Source organism: Primulina tabacum, chromosome 14, assembly GCF_025594145.1.
Source record: "Primulina tabacum isolate GXHZ01 chromosome 14, ASM2559414v2, whole genome shotgun sequence".
In the NCBI taxonomy this organism is placed as follows: Eukaryota; Viridiplantae; Streptophyta; class Magnoliopsida; order Lamiales; family Gesneriaceae; genus Primulina; species Primulina tabacum.
The window spans coordinates 3,869,425-3,894,310 of NC_134563.1; the positions used below are offsets into that span (position 1 = coordinate 3,869,425).

Here is a 24,886-nt window from a genome sequence, read left to right on the forward strand (position 1 = left end):
CATTAAGGGCAGAAAACATTTATTCAGAAAAATTGATACAATTTTTTCCTGTGTAGTTTACCATTTTATATCTTATGAGAAAAATTCAATCATATCTCGAAAATATGGAAAGGATATTTTATTAATTAATTAACTTTTTTCTTGTTGATAATATTGATATATTTAAATATGGATTTTTGTCTTTCTACACCAAAAAATTTTTCTATGATATTTATATTTTCTTTATTCAATAATATTGTGATATTATCCATATTCATGATAAGATATCATCAAAATAGTTTATTTTCTAATGAAATTATTGTTTTTCTATTTGTGTAGTACTCTATGCAAGGAATGAACTATAAGACAAAAATATGGATATAAATAAGAGAGGTCATGACAGCAACGGTGCGGTGGTTTTTCGTGGCTTTTGATTGGTGATTGTCGATAATTGCAGGATGAGAAAAGAATTGTATCAGTGAAGATTTCGCATGATCGACTTACGTTGTTTGCTGTGTTGATGTGAGATGTTGGAGATACTTGAAGAGAACACTCGTGTAAAGTGTTGGTTTAATAGTTTGTAGCTCCGGATTTTGGCAATACAATTGATGCATCTGTGTTTTTGTTTTATACTTGTGCATGATTTATTATGTATTATTTTATTTATATGTTTAATTAGTATATTTCGTTGCATGTTGTGGACATGTGTTACAATATCTGCACACAACACTTAAAATCTGGGCAAAAACTTGCGTGACACGGTCTCACGGGTCGTATTTTGTGAGAATGATATCTTATTTGGGTCATCCATGAAAAAATATTATTTTTTATGCTGAAAGTATTACTTTTTATTGTGAATATCAGTAGGGTTGACCCGTCTCACGGATAAAGATTCGTGAGACCGTCTCATGAGAGATCTAATCTAAAATCTGATACACACAATCTCAATATTTTATGTACTTTTATATTAAACAAATCAACCTCTCGATTTTGACCTTTTAAAAATTATTTGTTCGAGACTCACTACATTTTTAAAATTTTAATCTCAAATACATCGATGTAAATATAATTTTAATATGACGTTTTCGATGCAGGCTATTTTTTTTATTTATAAAAAAGTACATTGGATAAATACTTGTCACATTTATTATAATATTCACTTATGCACATGGTATTGCATATCAGCACGTGTTTTATTCATATATAATCACAACAATATAATATAAAAACCTGTAGGCTACATTATTTTTTATTACTTGTCCAAGCATATATATTTAATATAAATATATATATATATCAATATTGATATATCAAATTTTACATAAAAAAATAACTATTTCAAAATTTCAATGCGTCAAAATCTCGATATATCAACAAAATTTCACGAAATAAAAAAAAATCTCGCAATATAAATATCGATGTACGATTTATTAGATATATCTTTAACATTATTCTTAATAAAAAACTTACGTGGAACATACCACCTTATTTTAACTTATTATCATATATTTTTTATGTTTTCGTATTTAATAGCTATTTTTTTGCTTTTTATATTTTTAATCTTATCATTGCAGAAATTTGGGTTGGGCCTAAGACGATAAACCAATTGAGTCAGTTTTGTAAATTTTTTTAGTCGAGGTAATAAATATTTGATTTTTATTTAAATTTATCAAACTCGAGTCGAACTCGAATATTTTCGAATTTATTTTGAGTCGAATTCAAGCCAAAAATATTTTATTCGATGGTTCACTGACTGTACATAAAATTTAATATTTTATTAATATAATCTAATTATTATATATATTAAATATATATACATTTCTTACGTTTCGGACTTTTCTAACCTTAAATTAAATATTTTTTTTAATATGGAGCTCGATTCTATTAGTTAACCAATAAGTTGGGACCGTAACAAAGTTTAGAAGCATCGCAATTAACGAACGGTTGCCTCTTGAACACCGCCCCAGCCAGATTGGTTCTTGTGCGACTCTCACCTTGTAGCTCAAAAATCGAAGACAATGGCGCTATTCCGTCCGAGCTCCGGCGATGTCACCGGATTCAAAGTATTTTTCGTTCTCGTGGTTCTCTACGGGCTCATCTCATGTCTCGCCTACTTGGTTATTCAAATGAAGTTCATCACCCCTCTCGGCTTTGACGCACCGCTGGATCGCTTTTCTGAAGCTAGAGCTATCGAGCATATTCGCGTTTTGGCGGAAGACATCGGCGGCCGGCAGGTCAGCAAACGACGACATGTCTGTTATGCTAGCATCTATCCGTTGAATTTTTGAGTAATTTTATGCATGTGACTTTGATCTTTATCTAGTTCAATTCAGTTGTTTAGAGGACTGGAATTTGGTTATTTAGACGAAGTTATTTAATGTTGAAGTTTGTTTGGCTGCTCGGCAAACTCTGTGCCACTGCCACTGCCACCACCATGCTTTGTTGACTTTTTATTGTAATTGGTTAGGATGGTTTTGAACCAAACTAATGAATGATTCATGCTTATAAATCGTTCCAGTAATTTTTTGGTTATATATATCGGAGCTACGATGTTTGTTTGTATGTACCAATTAGATTTAGTATAAGCAAGTAAATGAACAACGAACTTCGTGTATAATGAATGTACTGGGGCATGATCTTGTATTAGCATGTCTCTAGGATAAATTATTTCCAGTATTCCTATAAAAAAAACAAAACTGCTTATTTCCTGAAGATTATCCAGCGCCAGACCTTAGAAGTTAGAATTTTTCTTGGCGTTCTTTTTTTATGGATCTTTATGGAATTAAATGTTCAAATTTGATTGATTCAATCCAGCAGAAAATATTGTCGACTTTCTACTGTAATTATGTGGAACTACAGTACTACACTCTAGTTTTAATTTTTCTTTTGATTTTCCCCCTCTGGCATGATTGAACTTGGTCAATGAACTGATGATTTTCTTTTGAAAATTACATGATTTTATATCACTGTTTTTAATTTGCTTTATTCTTCAACTCTATTTGGTTGAATTTGATGCAACTATGACATTCAGTTGATTGATTTTGGCGATCTTGGGACATTTTGAAAACAAGTGGGGTAAAGTTTCTTTATTTTTCTGATTGCTTGAACTCGATGCGGCTACAGTGTTTCACTTCTTTAGGTCAATCTCTGTAGTCGTTTTAGATACAATTATTTGTAGAACTCTGTTGAGGTTTTTGTTCTGTCATTTCTTGATTGCTTATGTATGTGTGTACTTGGTTGATGTTTTTGAAATGATAGTGTGAAGGGTTGGTGAACTAAAACAAAAGAAAAGCTACTATGTATAATTTTTATTCTAATTTCAATTTGAATTAAAATTTAATGCAGAAATTTCCTGTTTCCCTAACTTTGTATAGTTTCGGTAACCAAATGTTTATTTTTTTACTTTCCTGTTTGGTTATGAAGTGTCATAGAAAATGTGACAGTTTTGTGATTTTATTACATCTAGGAGGGAAGTCCAGGTTTAAGACAGGCAGCAAAGTACATTAAAACACAGTTAGAAATGATAAAAGAACGAGCTGGATCTGATTTTAGGTTAGTGTATTGATTGATATATGAAATCTACGTAAACTTATTGATTGTTACACTATTTTAAGGTGGCATGTGTAGAACTAACTTTAGTATTTGTATTTTGTATTTGCAGGATAGAGATCGAAGAAACCACAGTTAATGGCTCATTCAATATGATTTTTTTGGGGCAGAGCTTGACACTAACTTATAGAAATCATACAAATATCCAAATGAGGTACTTCACCTATTGTTTTGCTTTGTTCACTTTCTATACATTTTTGTTTATACCCTCGACCAGTTTGTTGAGTCAAATTATTATTTAAAGGTTATAGTTTAATTTGGGTTCGGTTATGATCATATTTGGTCTGTCTTCAATTGGGTCCCTATTGTTGCATAAGTATGTTGCTGTATTGAGCCTTTTTGGCATCTAATCTATCTTTCAGATATTATGTTATTTCCTCACATGAAGAAAAAGGACCATTGTTTCGATTTGCAGAATTCTGTTGTTGCTAATGCACTATATATTCTCTCGTTTTAAAATCTTATTCCTTCCCTGTTGGTGCTACCACTTGTCCCATTTAAGGCATCCAAATATTATTTTGTTTTATTATGAAATTAATATATTAGCCAGTTGGACGTGTTAAGTGGTAGCTGCAATCCATAATATCTCCAATATATAAATGATGATTAGACTAAACACACAGTATTGCAGAATACTTTTTAATTGAATATTTGCTAAAAGAAATGCTTTGTGGATGTCTTAAGTTACTTAATCCAACTTGAATCAACGTGCAGGATTTCATCGATAAATTCTCTAGACACCGACTCGTCGGTGTTATTAAACAGTCACTTTGATACCCCGCCTGGTTCTCCAGGAGCCGGTGATTGTGGTTCATGTGTTGGTGGGTGGAATGCAAGATATGTTCTGTTTTATATTAATGCAGTAGTATAGCTTAATTTTTACTAGTTTTTCATTGACAGCATCATTACTAGAACTAGCAAGGCTCACAGTAGATTCTGGTTGGATTCCTCCTAGGCCTGTTATATTCTTATTTAATGGAGCTGAAGAATTATTTATGCTGGTGAGTAATGTTATTATTTTCCTTGCCCTTGTACTTTTAACATGGTTGTCCTAGATTCTTGGTTTGGTTTTTATAACGATAATTGTACTTCTATGTGTTGATATTATGTTCTCAGTATTGTACTGTAAAGTTCAGTTTGTCTTATCATGATACATTTCTTTTTCTGTCCAAGGAATCGAACGTGCGAACCAAATTATGGTATTGTTTAACATGGCTTGGTAATTGATTTGTTTTTTCTTTTCTATGTATGGCACAAAACGAGTCTATTTTTAAACCAAGCATTATTCTCAAAGTTTCAATTTGCAATCACTAAATAAAGTTGATTGATCAATTGCTGATATTTTCTTCCTATAAGAAATATCATTTTACAAAAACAATAGTTTGTTCACTTGATTTTGTTCTATAATTCGCTTACTAGTCGCTGGGATTATGATAGCATTTATGCGTGAAATAATATGGAAAAATAAATTTATTGGATTACTTCTTTGCTTGGACCTTCTTAAGGCATCGCAGGTTCTACGTCAAACCAGTGGAAATGAGTACAAAATAGGTTTTTAATTCGAATGCAAATTTTGTGTTAAAGTTCTAGTTGCGTAACATGGCTGATTTTCTTATTATATATCAGGGTTCACATGGCTTCATTACAACACATAGATGGCGGGATACAATAGGAGCTTTTATCGATGTTGAGGCATCTGGGACAGGAGGCTTTGGTGAGTTTCAAATTGAAATGCAATGAAATGTCACAATGCGGTAATTTGTGGTCCGGAATTGCATCTGGATTGTTATAGACATCTTCTATAATTTTTTTTGTGGATGATGGAACTTAACCCTTATGTGGGATTGCATGATATTTACTTTGTTTAATGCTTGTAAGTTGCTAATACCACAATGATATGACCATCTTTTTTTATGCTAACTGGCATTGTACGGATGATGATGTATGCAACATCTTAATTTGATTTTGATAGAAGAAACAAATGCTAATGATTAATTTGGATTTTGTTTACTGCAAATTAATGACAGCTTTTAATTGTTTCTACCTTGGACTCTTAAAGTGCTCTATTATTGGAATGAGTGTGTCTATGCCTCGTCATCTAGTATATTTATGTGATCATCCACTATACCTAATATAACTGTATCAGTACCAAGTTCCAATGTAAAGTGTTTTCCTGTTTATTTTATAGGTAGAGTTTTAGGAATGAAATTGAAACTTTCGACATTCTATGTTGTATTATTTGCTATTAATCGCAGGAAAATTATATGGAGGGTGCTCATTCACCTTACTTCATGAGATTGAATTCTTTCAGGAGCTGAGCTCTTTGTTGATTTTCATTGTAATATTTCTCAATCGACAGATTTAGTGTGCCAATCTGGTCCCGGATCTTGGCCTTCATATGTTTATGCCCAATCAGCAGTATATCCAATGGCAAACAGTGCAGCTCAGGTTTTTATTTTTCGTCTTTTCTGATATTAAAGAGGCTTGTTTAATTAATTTATTTTTTTCAAATGTAAATGCTTGGAAAAAGTTTCTTGGACGCTTTATTTTCTATGGCTGTTCTGCTGATTTTAAAAGCAGATAGATATGCATGACATTCATACTGTTTTTATTTTGGTTAATGTCTGGTGCTAAAAATTCTGTAACATGGTTTTGCCACATTAAATAAAATAATGTTCGACATGCGAATCCTCGCCATTAGTTGATTACTTCTTGCTACTGTTTGCAGGTATATTTATTTGAAAGTTTCGTTTTTCATGTTTCTCAATCCATTGCAGGATGTTTTTGGCGCAATTCCTGGGGATACAGACTATAGAATGTTTGCCAAAGATTATGGAGATATTCCTGGTTTGGATATTATCTTTCTCCTTGGAGGTTATTTTTACCACACATCCTCAGATACAGTGGAAAGAATAATGTATGTACCAACTGCTAATTTGGTACAGTCGCCGGATGTGCTTTCTAAGTAACAGATTTCTTTTTTGATTCATTATAAATTGCATGCACTTGTTTTTAGAGCTGGAAGCATGCAAGCGCGTGGGGACAATTTGTTTAGTGTGATGAAAGCTTTTGCTAATTCTTCTAAGTTATTAAATGCCCAAGAGCGAGTATCATTTACAGCTGCTGCTAGCACATCCGAAGGTGAAAGAGCAGTTTTCTTTGATTACTTCTCACAGTTCTTGGTATGCAAGATTTGATTCTCAGGTTTAGTTGGCCAATAATTTCTCTAGCTATAGTAAATAAGCAAACAGCAATAATCCAGGTTTTGAGCTAACTTAAATTCTGATGCACAAGTCTTTTTTCAGGTCTTTTATTCAAGAAGGCTAGCAGTGGTGCTTCACAGTATTCCAATTGCTATCTTCCTCCTCATGCCTCTTTTATTGCGCTTGCCAACTGGGGGTTTAATTTGTTCCTTTGCCACCTATTATGACTTCCTGAAAGGTAATGAATTTGCTACTGAAATTCCAAATTTGTGTTACTGACCTTTTGTTACAGATTACAGATTACAGGTAAATTTTCTTGTAGTTCCATGTATAATGCAGTTTAGTGACAATGAAGTAAAATTTCTTGATGTTCCATGTATAATGCAGTTTAGTGACAATGATGCAGGATTACTGTACCATGCGAGCGGAATTATACTGGCCATTATTTTTCCTGTGACTTTTGCTATCTTGCGGTTGCTATTCTGTGAACATTCAATGAACTGGTACGGATTTAGTTGCCTTAATTTCGTTTTCTGGTTTTTAATATCATAATTCTTTTTTTTTTTTGTTATTAGCCTCTCTGTTTTTATGAGTTTGTGCTTTATCTTAATGAGAGCTCCATGGATGCAGGTTCTATTATAACTTGGAATTTAATTCACAAAAAATAGTTTTGATATGTGTTTGAGTCCTCTACCTTCTTATTTCCTCCTTCCTGCTGCATACTCTTCCTTGCTTGATACAGGCTGAGTATCGAATTTTTTCCCGACCAAAGCTGTGACTTGATTGTGTTATGTGTTGTCAAGCATTTCTGCCTGATTGGATGTTTTACCCCTTATCTCTGTTTAGTGTCCATATTGAAGTTCAGCAGTCAAGAAGTTATTCTACTACTAATTAGATTGTTTTTATATTCAATTTCTCTATTATTGTCCTTCATAATGTTCCATTTGTTTTTGAACTCACAGATCTTGTCATTTATTTTTCCAATTTAGGTTTGCTAATCCACACTTGGCGTTTTTTATGTTCGTACCCTGCTCAATTGTTGGTCTGTTAGTTCCAAGAGTGCTTTGGAGACAATTTCCTCTTTCTCAAGAGTTTTCTGCCTTTTCATTACCAAGAGAGGTGTGTGCTTCTGTGTGAATCTTATTTAATCATAGCATTGGAGCCCTCAGGTCTGTTGACATAGAATATCACTGTGAGATGCTATAGATATCTAGTAAAAAAAACTTTCTTGATTGTAGAAGCGTTAACTCGTCTGATATATTTTTAAATAGTTATACAACTCATTGAGCCAAGGCCAAGTAGTTGCTGAATAAGTCACAAGGCACTTATCTTGCTGCTTTTCAGATGCACCACTGCTGAATTTAGTACATGTCTGAAGTAAAGGCTAAAATAGGCAGAAGCTTAGATGATATGGCCTGTGTTAGGCCATATTCAACTATAGAATTTCATTCATGTGCTTTGTTCGATTTTGCAATGTTATAGTATGTATTTAGATTATTTCTCTTTATTAGTTTTGATTTGACACGTTTGAAGGAATTGGTCGATGAAGCTAGGTTTTGGGGAGCATTTGGATTCTATTCCTTTATTACCCTGGTACGGGAATACTCAGTTATCAAATTAATATGGTCTTTTTGTAATGAAAAAGTTTTTTCTTTTGGCGTCCTAAAAATTCGTAGTTTCAAGCCTTAAATTGCTAACTCGAAATTCGAAGCAGGTGTACCTTTTATCAGGGTTGAGTGGCGGTTTTATGACATTCTTTATATCAGTTTTTATGGTCCCTGCATGGATCTCCTTTTGTTTATCGGTCAAGTGCTTTGGTCGCAAATCTCTCAGGTACTACCGTACATGATTCTTTGATGATGTTCTGTCACTTATTTTCTCTAATACTATCCAGTATATGCCAATACTCCATGTTCTTGTTGGCGGTTCTGTTTCTTATATGTAAACAGTTTGCTTTGTTCAAGCAGTTGAGTTTGTAATACGTGTTTGGAAATTTGATATGACCAAGATTTTTTGTCAGGTCAACAGCATGCTATGTCGTGCCATTGATACCTTGCTTGATGTACTCCGTCTATTTTGGGGGATTTCTTGCTATGTTTGTAATCGAGAAACTGGGCATGACAGGCTCTCTTCCACCCCCCTATGGTCAGTTTTCTAATTTGGTTTTTGTTCATGTCTAAGACTGAAAAGCGGAGAAACTTGTGGGTTTTGCTAGTTATTGAGTATCCTTGGTTGGTGATTTGCATGCCCAGATCTGATGCATGCATTTATTTTTAAATGTAAAGTGCCCAGAAAATCTCATATGTTGCTGTGGCCAAATCTACTTATTCTACTTGGATCATCTGGATCGAGACAAATTAGTACATAGAACAAGTGAAACTGATTTATGTTCTTGACTGAATTGATGATGAACAACCTAAAAGAGATGAATTTATATTTTTTTCCCTTTTTTGATTATCTTGTATGCATATTACAGGAAATTAAAGCTGCCAAGTCATACGGGCTGAAATGTAGCGAGTTTCTTCTGTAACTCTGACGAAGTCTCAAACTATTTGCAGGGTATTTTGTTCCTGATGTTATAGCTGCAGCTTTGATTGGACTTGTAACTGGCTGGTGTGTTGGTCCTGTTTTACCTGTTGTTGAAAAGTGGGTAGCAAAATCATCAATTGTCGGATTTTTGCTGCAAGTTACCATACTTGCTTTGGCTGTGTCATCGCAATTTTTTCCCTATAGCCAAGATGCACCTAAGAGAGTTGTACTTCAGCATACTATTGAAACTCTAGGTACTCTTCTGACTTCTCGTTGATATTTTATTTAAAATTGGACTATTCTTGACTTATCTTTTGTAGGAATTTCTATGCAGTCATGGACATATGTCTTGATAGGCCTTCTAACAAGTGTTTAATGATTCATTTATAGATGCAAACCACATATTGGAAGCTAGCTACGATTTTGCAGTAGTGGACTCAAATTCCCTAATGTTTGTGTTTAAACATGCGCCAGCGGTGGTGAAGGAACTTCATGCCATTCCAGAAATTAGTTTTGACACTGTGAATCAGTCAAATTTTCAGAGATGGAAGGTACCCTCTTGCATGTCGTCCCTATGGGAGAAGACAGAAACGTAAAAATAGCAGCATTTTAATCTGTAATTGTTTGAAAATTTGACTTTTTGTTTCCCATTTGTCATTTGAGTATTGCAAAATAATTGCTCGTTACTCCACTTTATTTAGCTGGTTCCACACCAATATACCTCATAGGGTGACAAGATATGTCATGATCCTGTATAAGATATACTTTATGTTCTTTTGCAGGGTATATTTCCAATATCTTCTCTGTTCTCAAGAAGCTTAAAGTTTCCTGCTAAAACAGATGATATCTCGAGTCAGTATAGTCATTTCCCATATTTATCAACGGACAATTACCAGCTCCTTCGAGTTGGAGGACCTCGGAGAGTCTACTTGGAATTCACCTTGGGGTAATATTTTATTGAAAGCATGCAAATTGCAAAACAATGAATTGGATATTAATACCAGCTAAAATATGACCTTTCGTCGGGACCTGAGCCACATTTCAAATAATTACGAACTATTTTGTTACTTGTCTGTAAATTAATTAGATCGTGTTAATATTTCTGAGTATTTTCAAAATAAACACAATGGAGATATTAATATTTTCTGTATATTTTTGTCTCAGTTCTTTAGAGCAGGTGTGGGTTGCTGTCCTTAACATTACTGGTCCATTATCTAATTGGTCTTTCGCAAACAATGTAGTTCCAGGTGATTCGATTTTCTTTGGTGCCTCCAGTCATTTTTTCTTTTGCGGTATATTAAATCTTTATGAATTTCTTACAGCTCCGGTGGAGTTCGGGAATGGGCCACCATCGTATATATGCAGACTGAGTGGTGCAGGCCGTGAAAACTGGACCTTTTGGTTGGAGGTAAACTTTTAATTTCTTAACCATTTGGAATAGGGGTTGATACGAACATAATCAAGCTCGAAACTTGCACTCTTCAAGCTTGATCAAGTAGTCAATAGACGATCTTGAGCTTATAGAGCTCGAGAAATTTCAAACAAGTTGGAGATGACTAAGTTGCTCTTCAGATGCTCGGAAAGTTAATGTAAAAAAATGACATGCTATGGTAACCTTCATACCATTAAATAAATAAATTAACATGAATTGAGTTTAAGTTGATAGACGAACACTCGAACATGAATCGTAACTACTCAAATTCGACTATGTTCGTTTGTTTCAGCTGTTCGACTCAGTCTAAACCAAGCCAATCTTTCATCCATTGAAATGAAAATGATCTTTTCTGTACATAAGGTAATACCCTTTCAATATGAATTCTGTGCAGGCAAGTAATTCTGAAGCTTTAAAGGTTGAGATTGCTGTAGTGGACCTACATTTAACCGAGCCAACGAAGAAGTTGAAAGCCCTTTTTCCTAATTGGATGGATGTTACTACGTTTACAACTTTCATCTCTACCTATTTCTTCTGATAGTTTCTTGCTACAATTTTTGTTTCGCTACGGAAACAATTTGGGCACAACTTAATTTATGGACAATTTGTTAGTCTTCTAAGTTACTTTGTTATCAGCTAATTTTTTTGTAAGTCGTTTAACACATTATATATATATATATATATATTATTTTGAAGCTACTTTAAAGAATAATGAAATGACATATATTAAAGGTAAATTCTCAATGACTAATTTCCTGCTTGATTATAAACTAGCGGACCAAAGTACACAGCGTGTGTATAAAATAAATTTATATATGTTGTGTTTATCAGAAAATGATACGCATTAAAAAAATAAATTAAAATTAAGAATAAGTTAGCTTGATAAATAATTTTTTAGTTATATCATCAAAATAAATCATTTTATGTAACAGGTGATACCGTGAGAAGTTGGGAAAAGATAAAGAGAGGGAAATATGCTTTAACCATTTAATTTCAAAAGAAAAGGCTGAAAATAACTTCCTATACCGGAGAGGGGGAGAAACATGGGATAAAAAATGAATTTATAAATTTACCCTTCTATTATTGGAGTTTTCAGTGAATAGGTCTGGGTTATTTTTGTAAATCCACTTTAAAATGCCAAAACAAAAAACAATTTTTATCTATCCACTCTTGCTTGGGTTTTTTTATTATTAATTTAAAAAAAAAATATTTCAAAAATAATTCAAAAAAAATATTTCGAAATTACTTTAATCTGTGCTTTGTAAGCACGGATTAGAGTGAGGTGGAGTATTATCCGTGCTTTGTAAGCACGGATGCTCCACGTGGACGAGCATACGTGCTTACAAAGCACGGATGCTCCACCTCACTCTTTATTATTATTATTATTACAAATTAATTTAATTCGAATGAAAAATATAAATATTTATAATATATGTCAATTATTAAATATTTGTATTATTTGGTTGGGTAATTGAAAAATTAGAGATATAAGAAGATTGCAGGGAGAAAGTTAAGGAGAATAAAAAATAGTAGTCTTTCATCAATACACCAATAAAAGGTTTAACTTTAGTATCGATAAAACTTACGCTAAATTATAATATTTTCATTATATTCCTAAATTTACATTGTTTATTTTCTACTTAAGCTATTATTATTAATTGAATTTCAATCACAACATAAAAATACAATATTAATATAAAAACACAATATTAATAATATTAATATATTATAATGGAGTGAGGTGGAGCATACATAAGCACGAATCCTCGTCCAAGTGGAGCATTCGCGCTTACAAAGCACGAATAATGCTCCACCTCATTCTAATCCGTGCTTACGAAGCACGGGCACGAATTAAAGTAATTTTGTAAAATTATTTTATTTTGAAATGTTTTTTTATTTTTAAATTAAAAAAAAAAACCTCTTGGTTTATAAGAGTAAAGTAATAGATAATGGAACATATTTTATACAACAAATAAATTATGTCCAATGTATAAATTCAAACTTTACATTGAAAAATATTTTACAATTCTCCTTATTATTTATTTATAATAAACGTTTTATTGCATCAAATATATATTTATAATTTAATCAAGATATCTAATATTATTTTATGATTGCTTTATTTAAAACAGTCAACTTAATTAATCTATATTTCATTTTCTTTAATTTTTCTTTTTCATTTTGAACGAGATTAATAATAACACGTGTTTCCAATATTACATAAACTTCGAACTTCACACATTTTGAAATTTGACTAAATTCATAGTTCTTTGCATCAAATTTTGCTTCAAAATAAGAAATTATATACTAAACAATATGTAATGCCCGAGATTTTATATTGTGTTAAATTACGATTATTGATTTTAATCGAGACAATTATGAAAGGGGTAACCGAGACACGAAATGAGATCACGTGTGAGATTTGTTGTGCAAGGACCGTAGCTCTCGCGCACATGCGCCAGATGGACAGAAGGCCCCGCGCATATGCGCGAAGTGAGTGCGCGCATATGCGCGAAGTGAGTGCGCGCATATGCGCGAGCATATGTTACCAACGTCCAGAGAGCCTCGCGCATATGCGCGGAAGGTGTCGTGCATATGCGCGAGCTGCCGAGAAATGATGTGCGATGACCAGTAGGTCTCGCGCATATGCGCCGGTTGATGTCGCGCATATGCGCGAGACGTGTTTCTTAAAGGAACGAGCCACGTTTTGTGAAAAGGAGCACCGAGGAACTTCGTGAAAATCCTTACGCCTTTTGTGAGAAATTCGTCCGTCCGATTTTAAATCCGACTTCAGTACTGGGTTCCTATCGACGTAGGCTACAACTGGACGTAAGTTTTACTACGTTTTGATATGTTTTGAAATTATGATGTTGTTGGAATTGAATACACGTCATATATGATGTTCTTGACATAGTAGACATCGTATAATTGAAGTCAGATTAAAGAACGGACTGATTATGTAATTGTTATGAATTTTGGAGTCGATTTGATTGAGAATCGATATCAGATTTGTATTGTTATTGAAATTATGAGTTGCACCGATATTGATTATGAGTTCTGGTATTATATCTGTGATGTTGGAATTGACGGGGTTATCGAGACTGTATTGTTATGCCGTCGAAACATCCATAAATTGATATTGATCAGATTCAGTATTGGTTGAGATGGTATTGTGATACCATATGTCGATTGGCATTGATCAGATTATGTTTTGATTTGAGTATTGATCAAAACAGGTGTTGAACTGAGTTATATACTGATAGTGTATCTATTCGATTGTCATTATAAGATTGGGTGTGGACAGAGTTGACTTCAATACTTCGTCTTCGTCGGACCGGGAAGATAAAGGTATAAATTAATGTTGAGTTTGGATTGCACAACTCGAGTGAGGTTTGGCTCGAGTTTCCCTAAATCACATATTTTACCTTATTGTATTGATTTGATTGATGTACTTGTTCTCTTGATTTTTAGACAGCAGGTATTAGACGAGTAATCTTGTGACAGAAGTGCCTGATAGTGGTGGGATCGCCACGGGCACATTGCACGATGTCACAAGATAGTGTATTGGCGATTGGGCCAAAGTCTGTCACCAGATGTTTGGCTATCGATGTGGATAGAATTATAACTTCTTCTATTACTGATGATCGATATTATATCGATGTGGATAGAATCGGAGCTTTTTCTATTACTGGTGATCGGTACCGTATCGATGTGGATAGAATCATAACTTCTTCTATTACTGGTGATCGATATTATATCGATGTGGATAGAATCGGAGTTCTTTCTATTACTGGTGATCGATACTATACCGATGTGGATAGAATACGAGCTTCTTCTATTACTGGTGATCGATACCATATCGATGTGGATAGAATTGGTATTTCTTCTATTACCGGTGATCGATACCCTATCGACGTGGATAACACTGGAGTCTTTTCTATTACTGTTGGTCGATATGGGAATTGCTAACTTCTGGAAATCGAGATCCCTAGACTAGGATTGAGTCTAGTCTTAAATGTGACGTCATGAGTCTAATTGACAGTTTATATTGAGTTATGTTGATTATGTTCCTGGATATGGTACAGGATGAGTTATGTTCCTGATGATGGTATATGTTTAGAATATGATTTATTCTTGATATGGATTTATATTCTGATTTGAATACATGTTAGACATATCCGTTATATGCTTTTATATTGTTTTTATGATTGCATGTATACATGATTTATACTGAGAATGTAATTCTCACCGGAGTTATCCGGCTGTTGTCTTGTTTGTATGTGTGCATGACAACAGGTGGGATAGGATCAGGGTCAAGAAGAGAAAGAGGCTGGACTAGAAAACGTGGAGATCCGGGCTTCGAAGCAACTTAGGATTCAGCACTGATATATAGTTGAACCTAGTTGAATTCTTGTAGATAATACAAGATTTATATGTTTATGTTTAATATGTAATTTGAATTGAATTACATTACGTTTCCGCTGTGTATTGTAAAAAAAAAAATTAGACCCTGTTTATTATAATTATTTGAATTATTCCTAAAGACAATTAAGGAATGAATTAGCGTCCGGGTCCCCACAACAGGTGGTATCAGAGCATTAGGTTCCAGAACAGTAGGTTCTAGAACTATAGGTTCTTGAGATTGAGATAGAAGAGAATGAGCGGGGTAGATTGAGTTTTTTTTCCTGCATGTGATTCCTAGCATGTGATCTACTTATAATGTTGACTTGCATTGTGTATGCTAGCATGATATTATGTTTACTTCGTTTGAATACATGTTACCTGAATACCTGAGTTGATTTGGTAATATGTCTGATTTGAAAATGAATCAGAACCAATTCTTGATCAGAAGGTAAGCTGATCAGGAAGGGACTGAGATTGTGGTACTAACCCTTGTGGTAATCAGATATACCTCCAAGAAGAATTCGAGAATTGGGTAGTATTTCGACTGATCAGATGGATGAGACAGAAACTTTGATGGAAACACAGAGTGAAGATGTTTCAATCGTTTCAACCGCCGATTTTGAAGGGTACTGAGATGTCCGAAGAGTGTGAGAATTGGTCAGATGATATAGAGATACTGTTTGATTCACTTGATTATCCAATCGAACAGAGAATTAAATTGGTGCCCAATCAGTTACACGAGGTCGCTAGAAGTTGGTGTACAACCAAAAGAGTATTAGAAAAGCGGGGTACGATGATTACGTGGGAAGTCTTTAAAGCTGAATTTTATCGAAGATTCTTCTCAGGATCGTACCGAGAGGACAAGAGAGCAGAGTTTGAGAATTTGAGACAAGGCCAACTGAATATTGAAGAATATGTTGCTAAATTCTCTACTCTACTGCGTTTTGTTCCTCAGATAGCTGGGAATGATGAAGCTGTAGCTGATCAGTTCATCAATGGATTAAATTCTGAGATAATTGCCTTGATAAAGGTAGAACGACCCCATCAGTTTGCTGATACTTTGAATAAAGCAAAAAGAGCTGAGGTGAGTCTGATTAGACAACAAGAAAGGTTGTGTGCAATGCAACCCCAGACACAACAATTCCCTCTCCGATTGGATAGTGGCAGCACGAGTGGAAAGCAAGATTTGCTGAAAGCTCGAAAGAAACAGTTTAAGAAGTTAGGAAGCGGACCGAGTGGTTCATCTAGCTCCAGTGGTTCTAGCCCGAGTTATACTGGAGTTTATTGCAGGACTTGCGGAGGGAGACATTCCGCGGAGCAATGCCAGGGAGTGACTGGTAGGTGCAATATCTGTAAACAGCAGGGACACTTTGCTAGAGTCTGTCCACAAAAAGGTTCCCGAAGATTTCAGGGAGCAGAATCATCTAGTGGTAGTGATCGAGGAACAGACCCAGGACACACGGGTGATGATACAGTGGCAGGTAATAATCTTTTATGATTATGTTGCATATGTATTGATATATACTAATGCATTCCCTACGGTTATCTTTGACTGAGTTGTATTGATATATGTTGTACCTACTGGGTCTGTATTACTGTAGTATGGATCTTTGTCCCTTTTGGGGAGAGGAATTGATATCAGTGAATTCTGTGATATATTGTGTACTGCAGTAAAAAGAGGATGAGATTGAATTAGATTGTATTGTACTTGTATTATCTGATTCTGATTACATTATTGATATTAATATGCTAACAAGTACAGAACTATTATAGATTCTTGCCAGGAGATGTTAAGATTCAGACCTGAAATGGCCGAGGAACGAATGATATACGGTAAGAATTCTCGATTTTGAATTCCTTGATATCTGTATTATGTATGATTCGATGATTATCGAAAAGAATGGAGTAATTTCTTATGTATTAAGTTGATTACTAAAGTTGAGCCTATCTGGGAATGATTTGCCAGTAGCAGGAGAGTTGCTATAGTCGTTCCAGATGAAATTCCGGATTTGTCTTATATCAGGGAGAGCGACTTCAGTCTTGATTTAATATCAGGTATGAATTTCACTTGAGACTTCTGTATAGAATGATATTGATGGAATTGAAAGAATTGAAATGTCAGTTAGAAGATTTACTGCCCGAGAGTTAGAGTTACATCTGATTATGTGTTTCTCTGGGAGATACTTCAGTTCTGTGTATGGGTTGATAAATCATGTGTTCCGAAGTGTTCTGATGACCTTATGCTCGTTTTATCTATGAGATCTTGATATATTCGCAGCGTATGATTGATTGAATCGAACAGTTGAAATTTGTATTGAATATTCTGTGAACTGAGATTATTGTATACAGAATTATTCGGCTATGAATCCAGATTGCAACAGATTACATTCAGAGTCTGTGATATCTGAAGATAGTATACTGATTGATTGTAGCACAGTTGAGACAATGATCAGATTGTTCAGAGCTTGATTTCGATAGTCAGAACAGTGTGTCAATCAAAATACCAGGTAGGTAATGCGTTATTTTATGTAATTAGCTGAATTGTTTGTGCCGGATATTTCGAATTTGAAATGACAGGTAGTGTCAGAGGCACACAGTAGTAGACTCAGTGTTATTCTAGTAACAAGATATGTGATAATTCGAACGGACAGTTTTGATGTAAACAAAGGAAATCAGTTTTGTCAGAATTTGTATTGAAATGTCTAAATCGCTGACAGATGAAGACATGAAGATAGAAACCAGGAGATTGGTTATACAGATTATCGATTCCTGAATAAGAATAGGAGTACATTTCTATGGATCTGGTGATAGACTTACCGAAATCGTGCCAAGAATGTACCAGGATGTGGTTATGATTGAACGATTGTTCAAATCTGCGGATGTTATATTGTACAGGATGATGTACAGATATGACTAGACGACTGAGAGGTATGTAAGAAAAGGGGTCAGATTGTATTGAATGCCAGAGTTAATTATATCATACTGTGATTTTTGGTTGATTTTAAACTTTTGGCAGAATGTATAGCATGATGTTTCATCTATGATTTATAGATTGATGGATAGTCGGAGCGAACTATCTAGATACTGGAGGATATCCAGGAACTGTAGTGCTGGATTTTAGCACTAGTGACCTGATGTCTTGTCACTTTATGAATTATTGTATAATGATAGCTATCAAACGAGTATTGAGATAGCTACAGACGAGACATTGTACAGTGAGTACTGCGGATTTCCTCTGAATGGGAATGATATTACGGTGATATCTGAGATTGAATTTGATAAAAGCAGAAATCTGATAAAGAAAATGAAGCTGATTCAGAAAAGGATGAAAACCAGCTTCGAATGAACAGACTTAATATGCCGACGTCGGATGGTGACGATTGGTATTTAAAGCCGAAGATTGAGTAAATCCTTGACTGGGATAAACAGATTTGATAACAACTGATGATATTGATTTGGTATGAACTGTTGATTGGTATATACGGATGTTGTATAGCCAGTATTTGCAAGTAATTTGATCAGAATGGTTTGATAGAATGAATTTTCTGAAGTAACCTCTATTATACATTCCTTCCTTATCTGATTTGATTGTCTGTGATTTCGAGGACGAAATCATATCTTAGAGGGGGAGAAATGTAATGCCCGAGATTTTATATCGTGTTAAATTACGATTATTGATTTTAATCGAGACAATTATGAAAGGGCTAACCGAGACACGAAATGAGATCGCGTGTGAGATTTGTTGTGCGAGGACCGTAGCTCTCGCGCACATGCGCAAGATGGACAGAAGGCCCCGCGCATATGCGCGAAGTGAGTGCGCGCATATGCGCGAGCATATGTTACCAACGTCCAGAGAGCCTCGCGCATATGCGCGGAAGGCGTCGCGCATATGCGCGAGCTGCCAAGAAATGATGTGCGATGACCAGTAGGTCTCGCGCATATGCGCCGGTTGATGTCGCGCATATGCGCGAGACGTGTTTCTTAAAGGAACGAGCCACGTTTCCTTGAGCATGCATGGGATATATATATATAAGTATTACTTCGATTTTTCCTTCAGAAGTTGATAAAAGGAGCACCGAGGAACTTCGTGAAAATCCTTACGCCTTTTGTGAGAAATTCGTCCGTCCGATTTTAAATCCGACTTCAGTACTGGGTTCCTATCGACGTAGGCTACAACTGGACGTAAGTTTTACTACGTTTTGATATGTTTTGAAATTATGATGTTGTTGGAATTGAATACACATCATATATGATGTTCTTGACATAGTAGACATCGTATAATTGAAGTCAGATTAAAGAACGGACTGATTATGTAATTGTTATGAATTTTGGAGTCGATTTGATTGAGAATCGATATCAGATTTGTATTGTTATTGAAATTATGAGTTGCACCGATATTGATTATGAGTTCTGGTATTATATCTGTGATGTTGGAATTGACGGGGTTATCGAGACTGTATTGTTATGCCGTCGAAACATCCGTAAATTGATATTGATCAGATTCAGTATTGGTTGAGATGGTATTGTGATACCATATGTCGATTGGCATTGATCAGATTATGTTTTGATTTGAGTATTGATCAAAACAGGTGTTGAACTGAGTTATATACTGATATTGTATCTATTCGATTGTCATTATCAGATTGGGTATGGACAGAGTTGACTTCAATACTTCGTCTTCGTCGGACCGGGAAGATAAAGGTATAAATTAATGTTGAGTTGGGATTGCACAACTCGAGTGAGGTTTGGCTCGAGTTTCCCTAAATCACATACTTTACCTTATTGTATTGATTTGTTTGATGTACTTGTTCTCTTGATTTATAGACAGTAGGTATTAGACGAGTAATCTTGTGACAGAAGTGCCTGATAGTGGTGGGATCGCCACGGGCACATTGCACGATGTCACAAGATAGTGTATTGGCGATTGGGCCAAAGTCTGTCACCGGATGTTTGGCTATTGATGTGGATAGAATTATAACTTCTTCTATTACTGATGATCGATATTATATCGATGTGGATAGAATCGGAACTTCTTCTATTACTGGTGATCGGTACCGTATCGATGTGGATAGAATCACAACTTCTTCTATTACTGGTGATCGATATTATATCGATGTGGATAGAATCGAAGTTCTTTCTATTACTGGTGATCGATACTATACCGATGTGGATAGAATACGAGCTTCTTCTATTACCGGTGATCGATACCATATCGATGTGGATAGAATTGGTATTTCTTCTATTATCGGTGATCGATACCCTATCGACGTGGATAACACTGGAGTCTTTTCTATTACTGTTGGTCGATATGGGAATGCTAACTTCTGGAAATCGGGATCCCTAGACTAGGATTGACTCTAGTCTTAAATGTGACGTCATGAGTCTAATTGACAGTTTATATTGAGTTATGTTGATTATGTTCCTGGATATGGTACAGGATGAGTTATGTTCCTGATGATGGTACATGTTTAGAATATGATTTATTCTTGATATGGATTTATATTCTGATTTGAATACATGTTAGACATATCCGTTATATGCTTTTATATTGTTTTTATGATTGCATGTATACATGATTTATACTGAGAATGTAATTATCACCTGAGTTATCCGGCTGTTGTCTTGTTTGTATGTGTGCATGGCAACAGGTGAGATAGGATCAGGGTCAAGAAGAGAAAGAGGCTGGACTAGATAGCGTGGAGATCCGGGCTTCGAAGCAACTTATGATTCAGCACTGATATATAGTTGAACCTAGTTGAATTCTTGTAGATAATACAAGATTTATATGTTTATGTTTAATATGTAATTTGAATTGAATTACATTACGTTTCCGCTGTGTATTTTAAAAAAAAAAATTAGACCCTGTTTATTATAATTATTTGAATTATTCCTAAAGACAATTAATGAATGAATTAGCGTCCGGGTCCCCACACAATAGGTAACCATACTAATGATAATTGAAATTTAGTTATCTGATTTCTTGATTTTCTGCCTTCCCTAATAAAAATATATATGAATTTTTTTAAAAAAATTATCCACTTCTAAAATATATGTTACCCTCCAAATTCACAATAACATAATTAAATAACTATAAATAATTCATTTTAAATTTAGATATTTTAATTGTCGTCAACTTTTTGATATTATTATCACTTTTTTTTAGAATAATTTTTTGTTACTTTTTTTTTTTAGAATAATTAGTTGGGTCATACACGTCAATTGGCATAATTCTGAGCCTGCAGGCCCAAGTTTGGAACTTCAATAAAATAGAATCACTGTGCCCAAACAATTAGAACAGCCCATTATGGCCCACTTAGATCTTAGGGTTTCGAAGCGAGGTATATAAACGAAGACCCTCTCACTCCTACTTCTGCCTTCACCGAAGAACCCTAAGACGGAGCATTTTCCCTGAAGCAAAGATGGTATATCCCTTCTCTCGCTCACTATAGCACACAATCTACAAGTTCATCGTTTAATTTTTTAATTTTATTTGTTATTAATATCTTGTCAGGTGAAATACTCGAGAGAACCTGATAACGCCACGAAATGTAGGTTTTTTTTTAGTCGGAAGATTTAAATCATGGTTTTTCTTGGAAGTGTTTCTACTAATTTGTTATGTGTTGATCCGCAGCCTGCAAATCTAGGGGATCCGATCTCCGAGTTCATTTCAAGGTATGTTTTTTTTTTGGTTGGTTTGTTTTCCAGATTTTTTATTTTTTTTATAGATTTATAAATTGGATTGTGTTGTTTCTTAGTCAACTTTGTTTAAAGTTTTGAAATTTGAGTGTGCATGAGCTGTATGTCATGATTTTTGAATACTCACTGTTAATTGAGGTCCATTATTTGTATTTGAGCATTGGGTCGATTACGAAGTTAACCTGATGAAAAAAGCAGGGTCTTGTTGCCTTTTGTGAACAAGTCTCTCGTATACGTCAGGGATAAAAGATTTGCAATGTTATTGGGTGAACCTCTCGAGTTATTCCAATGACTGATGGTTCAGTAAATGATGCTACATTGTTTTGATGCTATCAATTAATTAACTTTGCATTAAAGGGAAAATTTAATTTAAAAATATGTTTGTTTGTGAAGGTGATAGGAATTGGTTGAACATGTACTACCTTGGTAGTTGGTACTTACCTGATGAAAAAAGCAGGGATCTGTTGCCTTTTATTGAATGGTTTCCTCTTAAACTTCAAGAATAGAAAATTGCAATGTTACTGGGTGAACCTTTTGAGATCTAATGATTATTGGTTCAGTAAATAATGCTACATGTTTAAAAGTGTATTTCTGCCAGATGAGATTTTGTTTATCTTGTAAGCAGACGGTACATTTGTTCATGCAGCATTGAGCCATGAGTTAGATATAAGGAATATATGCGATTATCCTGAAAGTTCTTATTTAAATTTGGATGTTTGAAGGTTGAGATAACCCATAAAATGGGTTTGTATGACATTATGCCTGGTATTGTCGCATCAAGAAATCTCATGCTGAAATAGATGTTCAATTTGTTTATTGATATCATCATTGTGGTGTGTTATCCTTGTTGTAGATGATGTCATATCTAATTGAAATAATTACTTCATACATTTGTGCAGAATACTAGGGAAACTGCCCATGCCATCAGAAAGCTGCCTCTAGCCAAGGCCAAAAGGTATTTGGAGGATGTCCTTGCCCACAAGCAGGCCATTCCTTTCACTCGCTACTGCGGTGGTGTTGGGAGAACTGCTCAGGCAAAGAACAGGCATTCCAACGGACAGGGTCGGTGGCCTGCGAAATCTGCTAAGTTTATCTTGGATTTACTGAAGAATGCTGAGAGTAATGCGGAGGTAAACCTTTATTCAAGTTGTTTTTGTTACTTAATTTATATTTTTATATCTAATTGCTGAAGATTTCTGTGCCAGGTGAAAGGTTTGGATGTGGATGCGCTTTTCATTTCCCACATTCAAGTTAACCAGGCTCAGAAGCAGAGGCGTCGCACATACCGCGCACATGGGAGAATAAATCGTAAGATGTTTCTTATATTTAATAAAGAAAACTTGGAGAATAAATCTTTGAAAGGCATTGTGGCCATATATTTGTTTATGGAATCTTATAATTAAAATTGTTTGAACTAACATTATGATCTACTTACCAGCTTACATGTCATCTCCTTGCCACATTGAATTGATTCTATCTGAAAAGGAAGAACCTGTGAAAAAGGAGGTAACAGTGAATGCTTGAATCTTTATTTAAGATTGGTTGAAGCGGAGTTCCTTGAATCACAAATTTTCTGTCTCTCTTACTGATAATTGGCACATTTTCTTGTTTGATTGATTTGCAGCCTGAATCTCAGTTGGCAGCAAGCAAGCCTAGGAAAGCTTGAGCTTTTGGTGAATGAATTCCAGATCATTGTTGGCCAAATTTTGAGCTTATGCCCCCCCCTTCCTCTTTCGGTTTTTGGAAACAGTTGTGGTTTATGCAATACAGTGATTTTGAATTTAGAATATAATTGGATCTGTAAGGTTTGCTTCTCTAGCCCTTCATATGATTCTACCATTTCCAATCAAACCCTTATCGAACAAGGGTCAGTAGACTGGAGTTACTCTTGAATTTCCCCATAACTTTATTTTTTGAGTCTCATTTCTTTTTTCCTTTTTTCAATTCTATTCCGCGTTAAAATGCTTCTCATTTTTTGTAAGAAAATCATAAAAAAGGTAAAAATTTGTGTGATACGGTCTCACGAGTCGTATTTTGTGATACGGATTTTTTGTTTGGGTCTTTTAAGAAAAATTATTATTTTTATGTTAAAAATATTATTTTTTATTGTGAATATCAATAAGATTGTCTCAAATTTTCGCTATAAAAAAGTAGACACAAAGAGAGTTGAAATTTGCGGTGGTCCGCAAAATGCGGTCACTTTGCATTGCGATCTCTAAAGAACCATTAGTCATGAATAAAGTTTTTATTTAGATTGTGTTAATGGAAATATATAATATTAAAATAATAAATTTATTGATTAGTTTAAATAAATTAACTATTTTAAATCTTAAATAATTATCTTTTGAAATATTCCATCAATTCTAAATCTCAACTTTAAAAAGAGTTTTTTGTTTTCTAAAAATGTTTAGATAAAGTTAATGCATAAGGCTAACCCCGCATATTTTTATTTATATTATCTATAGAAGTGCTTCTACTGAAATTATCAAATATTTTTTAATGATAAAAATATAAACACGAGACAACAAACATATACATTCGGTTTATTTTTAAAAAATATATTCAATTCTATTTTGTTGCTGAATTTTTTGACAAATCTCCGTGAAATAATTCCGATGAAAATAAAAAAGGTGTTAAAAGACCCTCTTGGTTCTAGGAGTAGGTTTTCTGTGAGACGGTCATCTATGAGACGAGTCAACTCTACCGATATTCACAATAAAAAATAATATTATTAGCATAAAAAGTAATATTTTTTCATGAATGATCCAAATAAGATATCTGTCTCACAAAATACGATATGTGAAATCTAACACAGATTTTTGCTCAATTATAGACACTCTGAGATCTTTTTTCAAGTTTGCTTCCATTTTCAATCAAAATATATAAAAATAGACATATGAGCCTAAAATTAGACTCTTTTTTTTTTTATATTTTTGTTTTACTTGAGTTAAGAATCCAAACCTCTCCAAGTGAGAGAGATTTAAGATAACTTTTTTTTTTTTTTTTGAAATAGATTTAAGATAACTTTAAATTT

At 34.2% G+C, this 24,886-nt stretch overlaps 2 protein-coding genes and 2 non-coding genes across 5 annotated transcripts; all 4 read left to right on the forward strand.

The window, feature by feature from the left end:
- The first annotated feature begins 1,855 nt into the window (after positions 1–1,855).
- LOC142524663 (uncharacterized) lies at positions 1,856–11,433 on the forward strand. 2 transcript variants are annotated; one of them, XM_075628716.1, is made up of 21 exons: positions 1,856–2,213; positions 3,446–3,531; positions 3,641–3,742; positions 4,303–4,409; positions 4,489–4,589; positions 5,215–5,302; positions 5,948–6,036; positions 6,366–6,505; positions 6,605–6,770; positions 6,894–7,029; positions 7,198–7,294; positions 7,781–7,910; positions 8,325–8,384; positions 8,506–8,624; positions 8,812–8,936; positions 9,350–9,574; positions 9,711–9,871; positions 10,103–10,266; positions 10,485–10,567; positions 10,643–10,728; positions 11,147–11,433. In XM_075628716.1, the coding sequence occupies exons 1-21, from the start codon at positions 1,998–2,000 to the stop codon at positions 11,288–11,290; spliced, it is 2,625 nt and encodes an 874-aa protein (XP_075484831.1). In that variant the 5' UTR covers positions 1,856–1,997; the 3' UTR covers positions 11,291–11,433. The 2 variants fall into 2 exon arrangements, with proteins under 2 accessions (XP_075484831.1, XP_075484832.1); XM_075628717.1 differs by lacking the exon at positions 3,446–3,531 and having other exon boundaries at positions 2,075–2,213.
- A 10,006-nt stretch (positions 11,434–21,439) lies between these two features.
- Positions 21,440–23,775, forward strand: LOC142525465 (large ribosomal subunit protein uL22y). Its single transcript, XM_075629769.1, has 7 exons — positions 21,440–21,578; positions 21,668–21,704; positions 21,788–21,828; positions 22,752–22,982; positions 23,058–23,160; positions 23,291–23,358; positions 23,477–23,775. Exons 1-7 carry the CDS (start codon positions 21,576–21,578, stop codon positions 23,516–23,518), a joined length of 525 nt encoding a protein of 174 aa, XP_075485884.1. The 5' UTR covers positions 21,440–21,575; the 3' UTR covers positions 23,519–23,775.
- Positions 22,041–22,173, forward strand: LOC142525731 (small nucleolar RNA snoR74). The gene has a single exon (XR_012815183.1). It is a non-coding gene; the product is annotated as a small nucleolar RNA snoR74 (small nucleolar RNA).
- On the forward strand, positions 22,300–22,429 carry LOC142525734 (small nucleolar RNA snoR74). Its single transcript, XR_012815186.1, has one exon. It is a non-coding gene; the product is annotated as a small nucleolar RNA snoR74 (small nucleolar RNA).
- Positions 23,776–24,886: the final 1,111 nt, after the last annotated feature.

Bases quoted from the DNA above. Each gene is read 5' to 3' on its own strand.
- LOC142525465 (XM_075629769.1), top strand. The intron at 21,829-22,751 runs GTATGTTTTTTT...ACATTTGTGCAG, and splicing joins ATCTCCGAGTTCATTTCAAG to AATACTAGGGAAACTGCCCA. The intron at 23,161-23,290 runs GTAAGATGTTTC...TCTACTTACCAG, and splicing joins CGCACATGGGAGAATAAATC to CTTACATGTCATCTCCTTGC.
- LOC142524663 (XM_075628716.1), top strand. From the start codon at position 1,998: ATGGCGCTATTCCGTCCGAGCTCCGGCGATGTCACCGGATTCAAAGTA. The intron at 6,506-6,604 runs GTATGTACCAAC...ACTTGTTTTTAG, and splicing joins GATACAGTGGAAAGAATAAT to AGCTGGAAGCATGCAAGCGC. The intron at 8,625-8,811 runs GTACTACCGTAC...ATTTTTTGTCAG, and splicing joins TTTGGTCGCAAATCTCTCAG to GTCAACAGCATGCTATGTCG.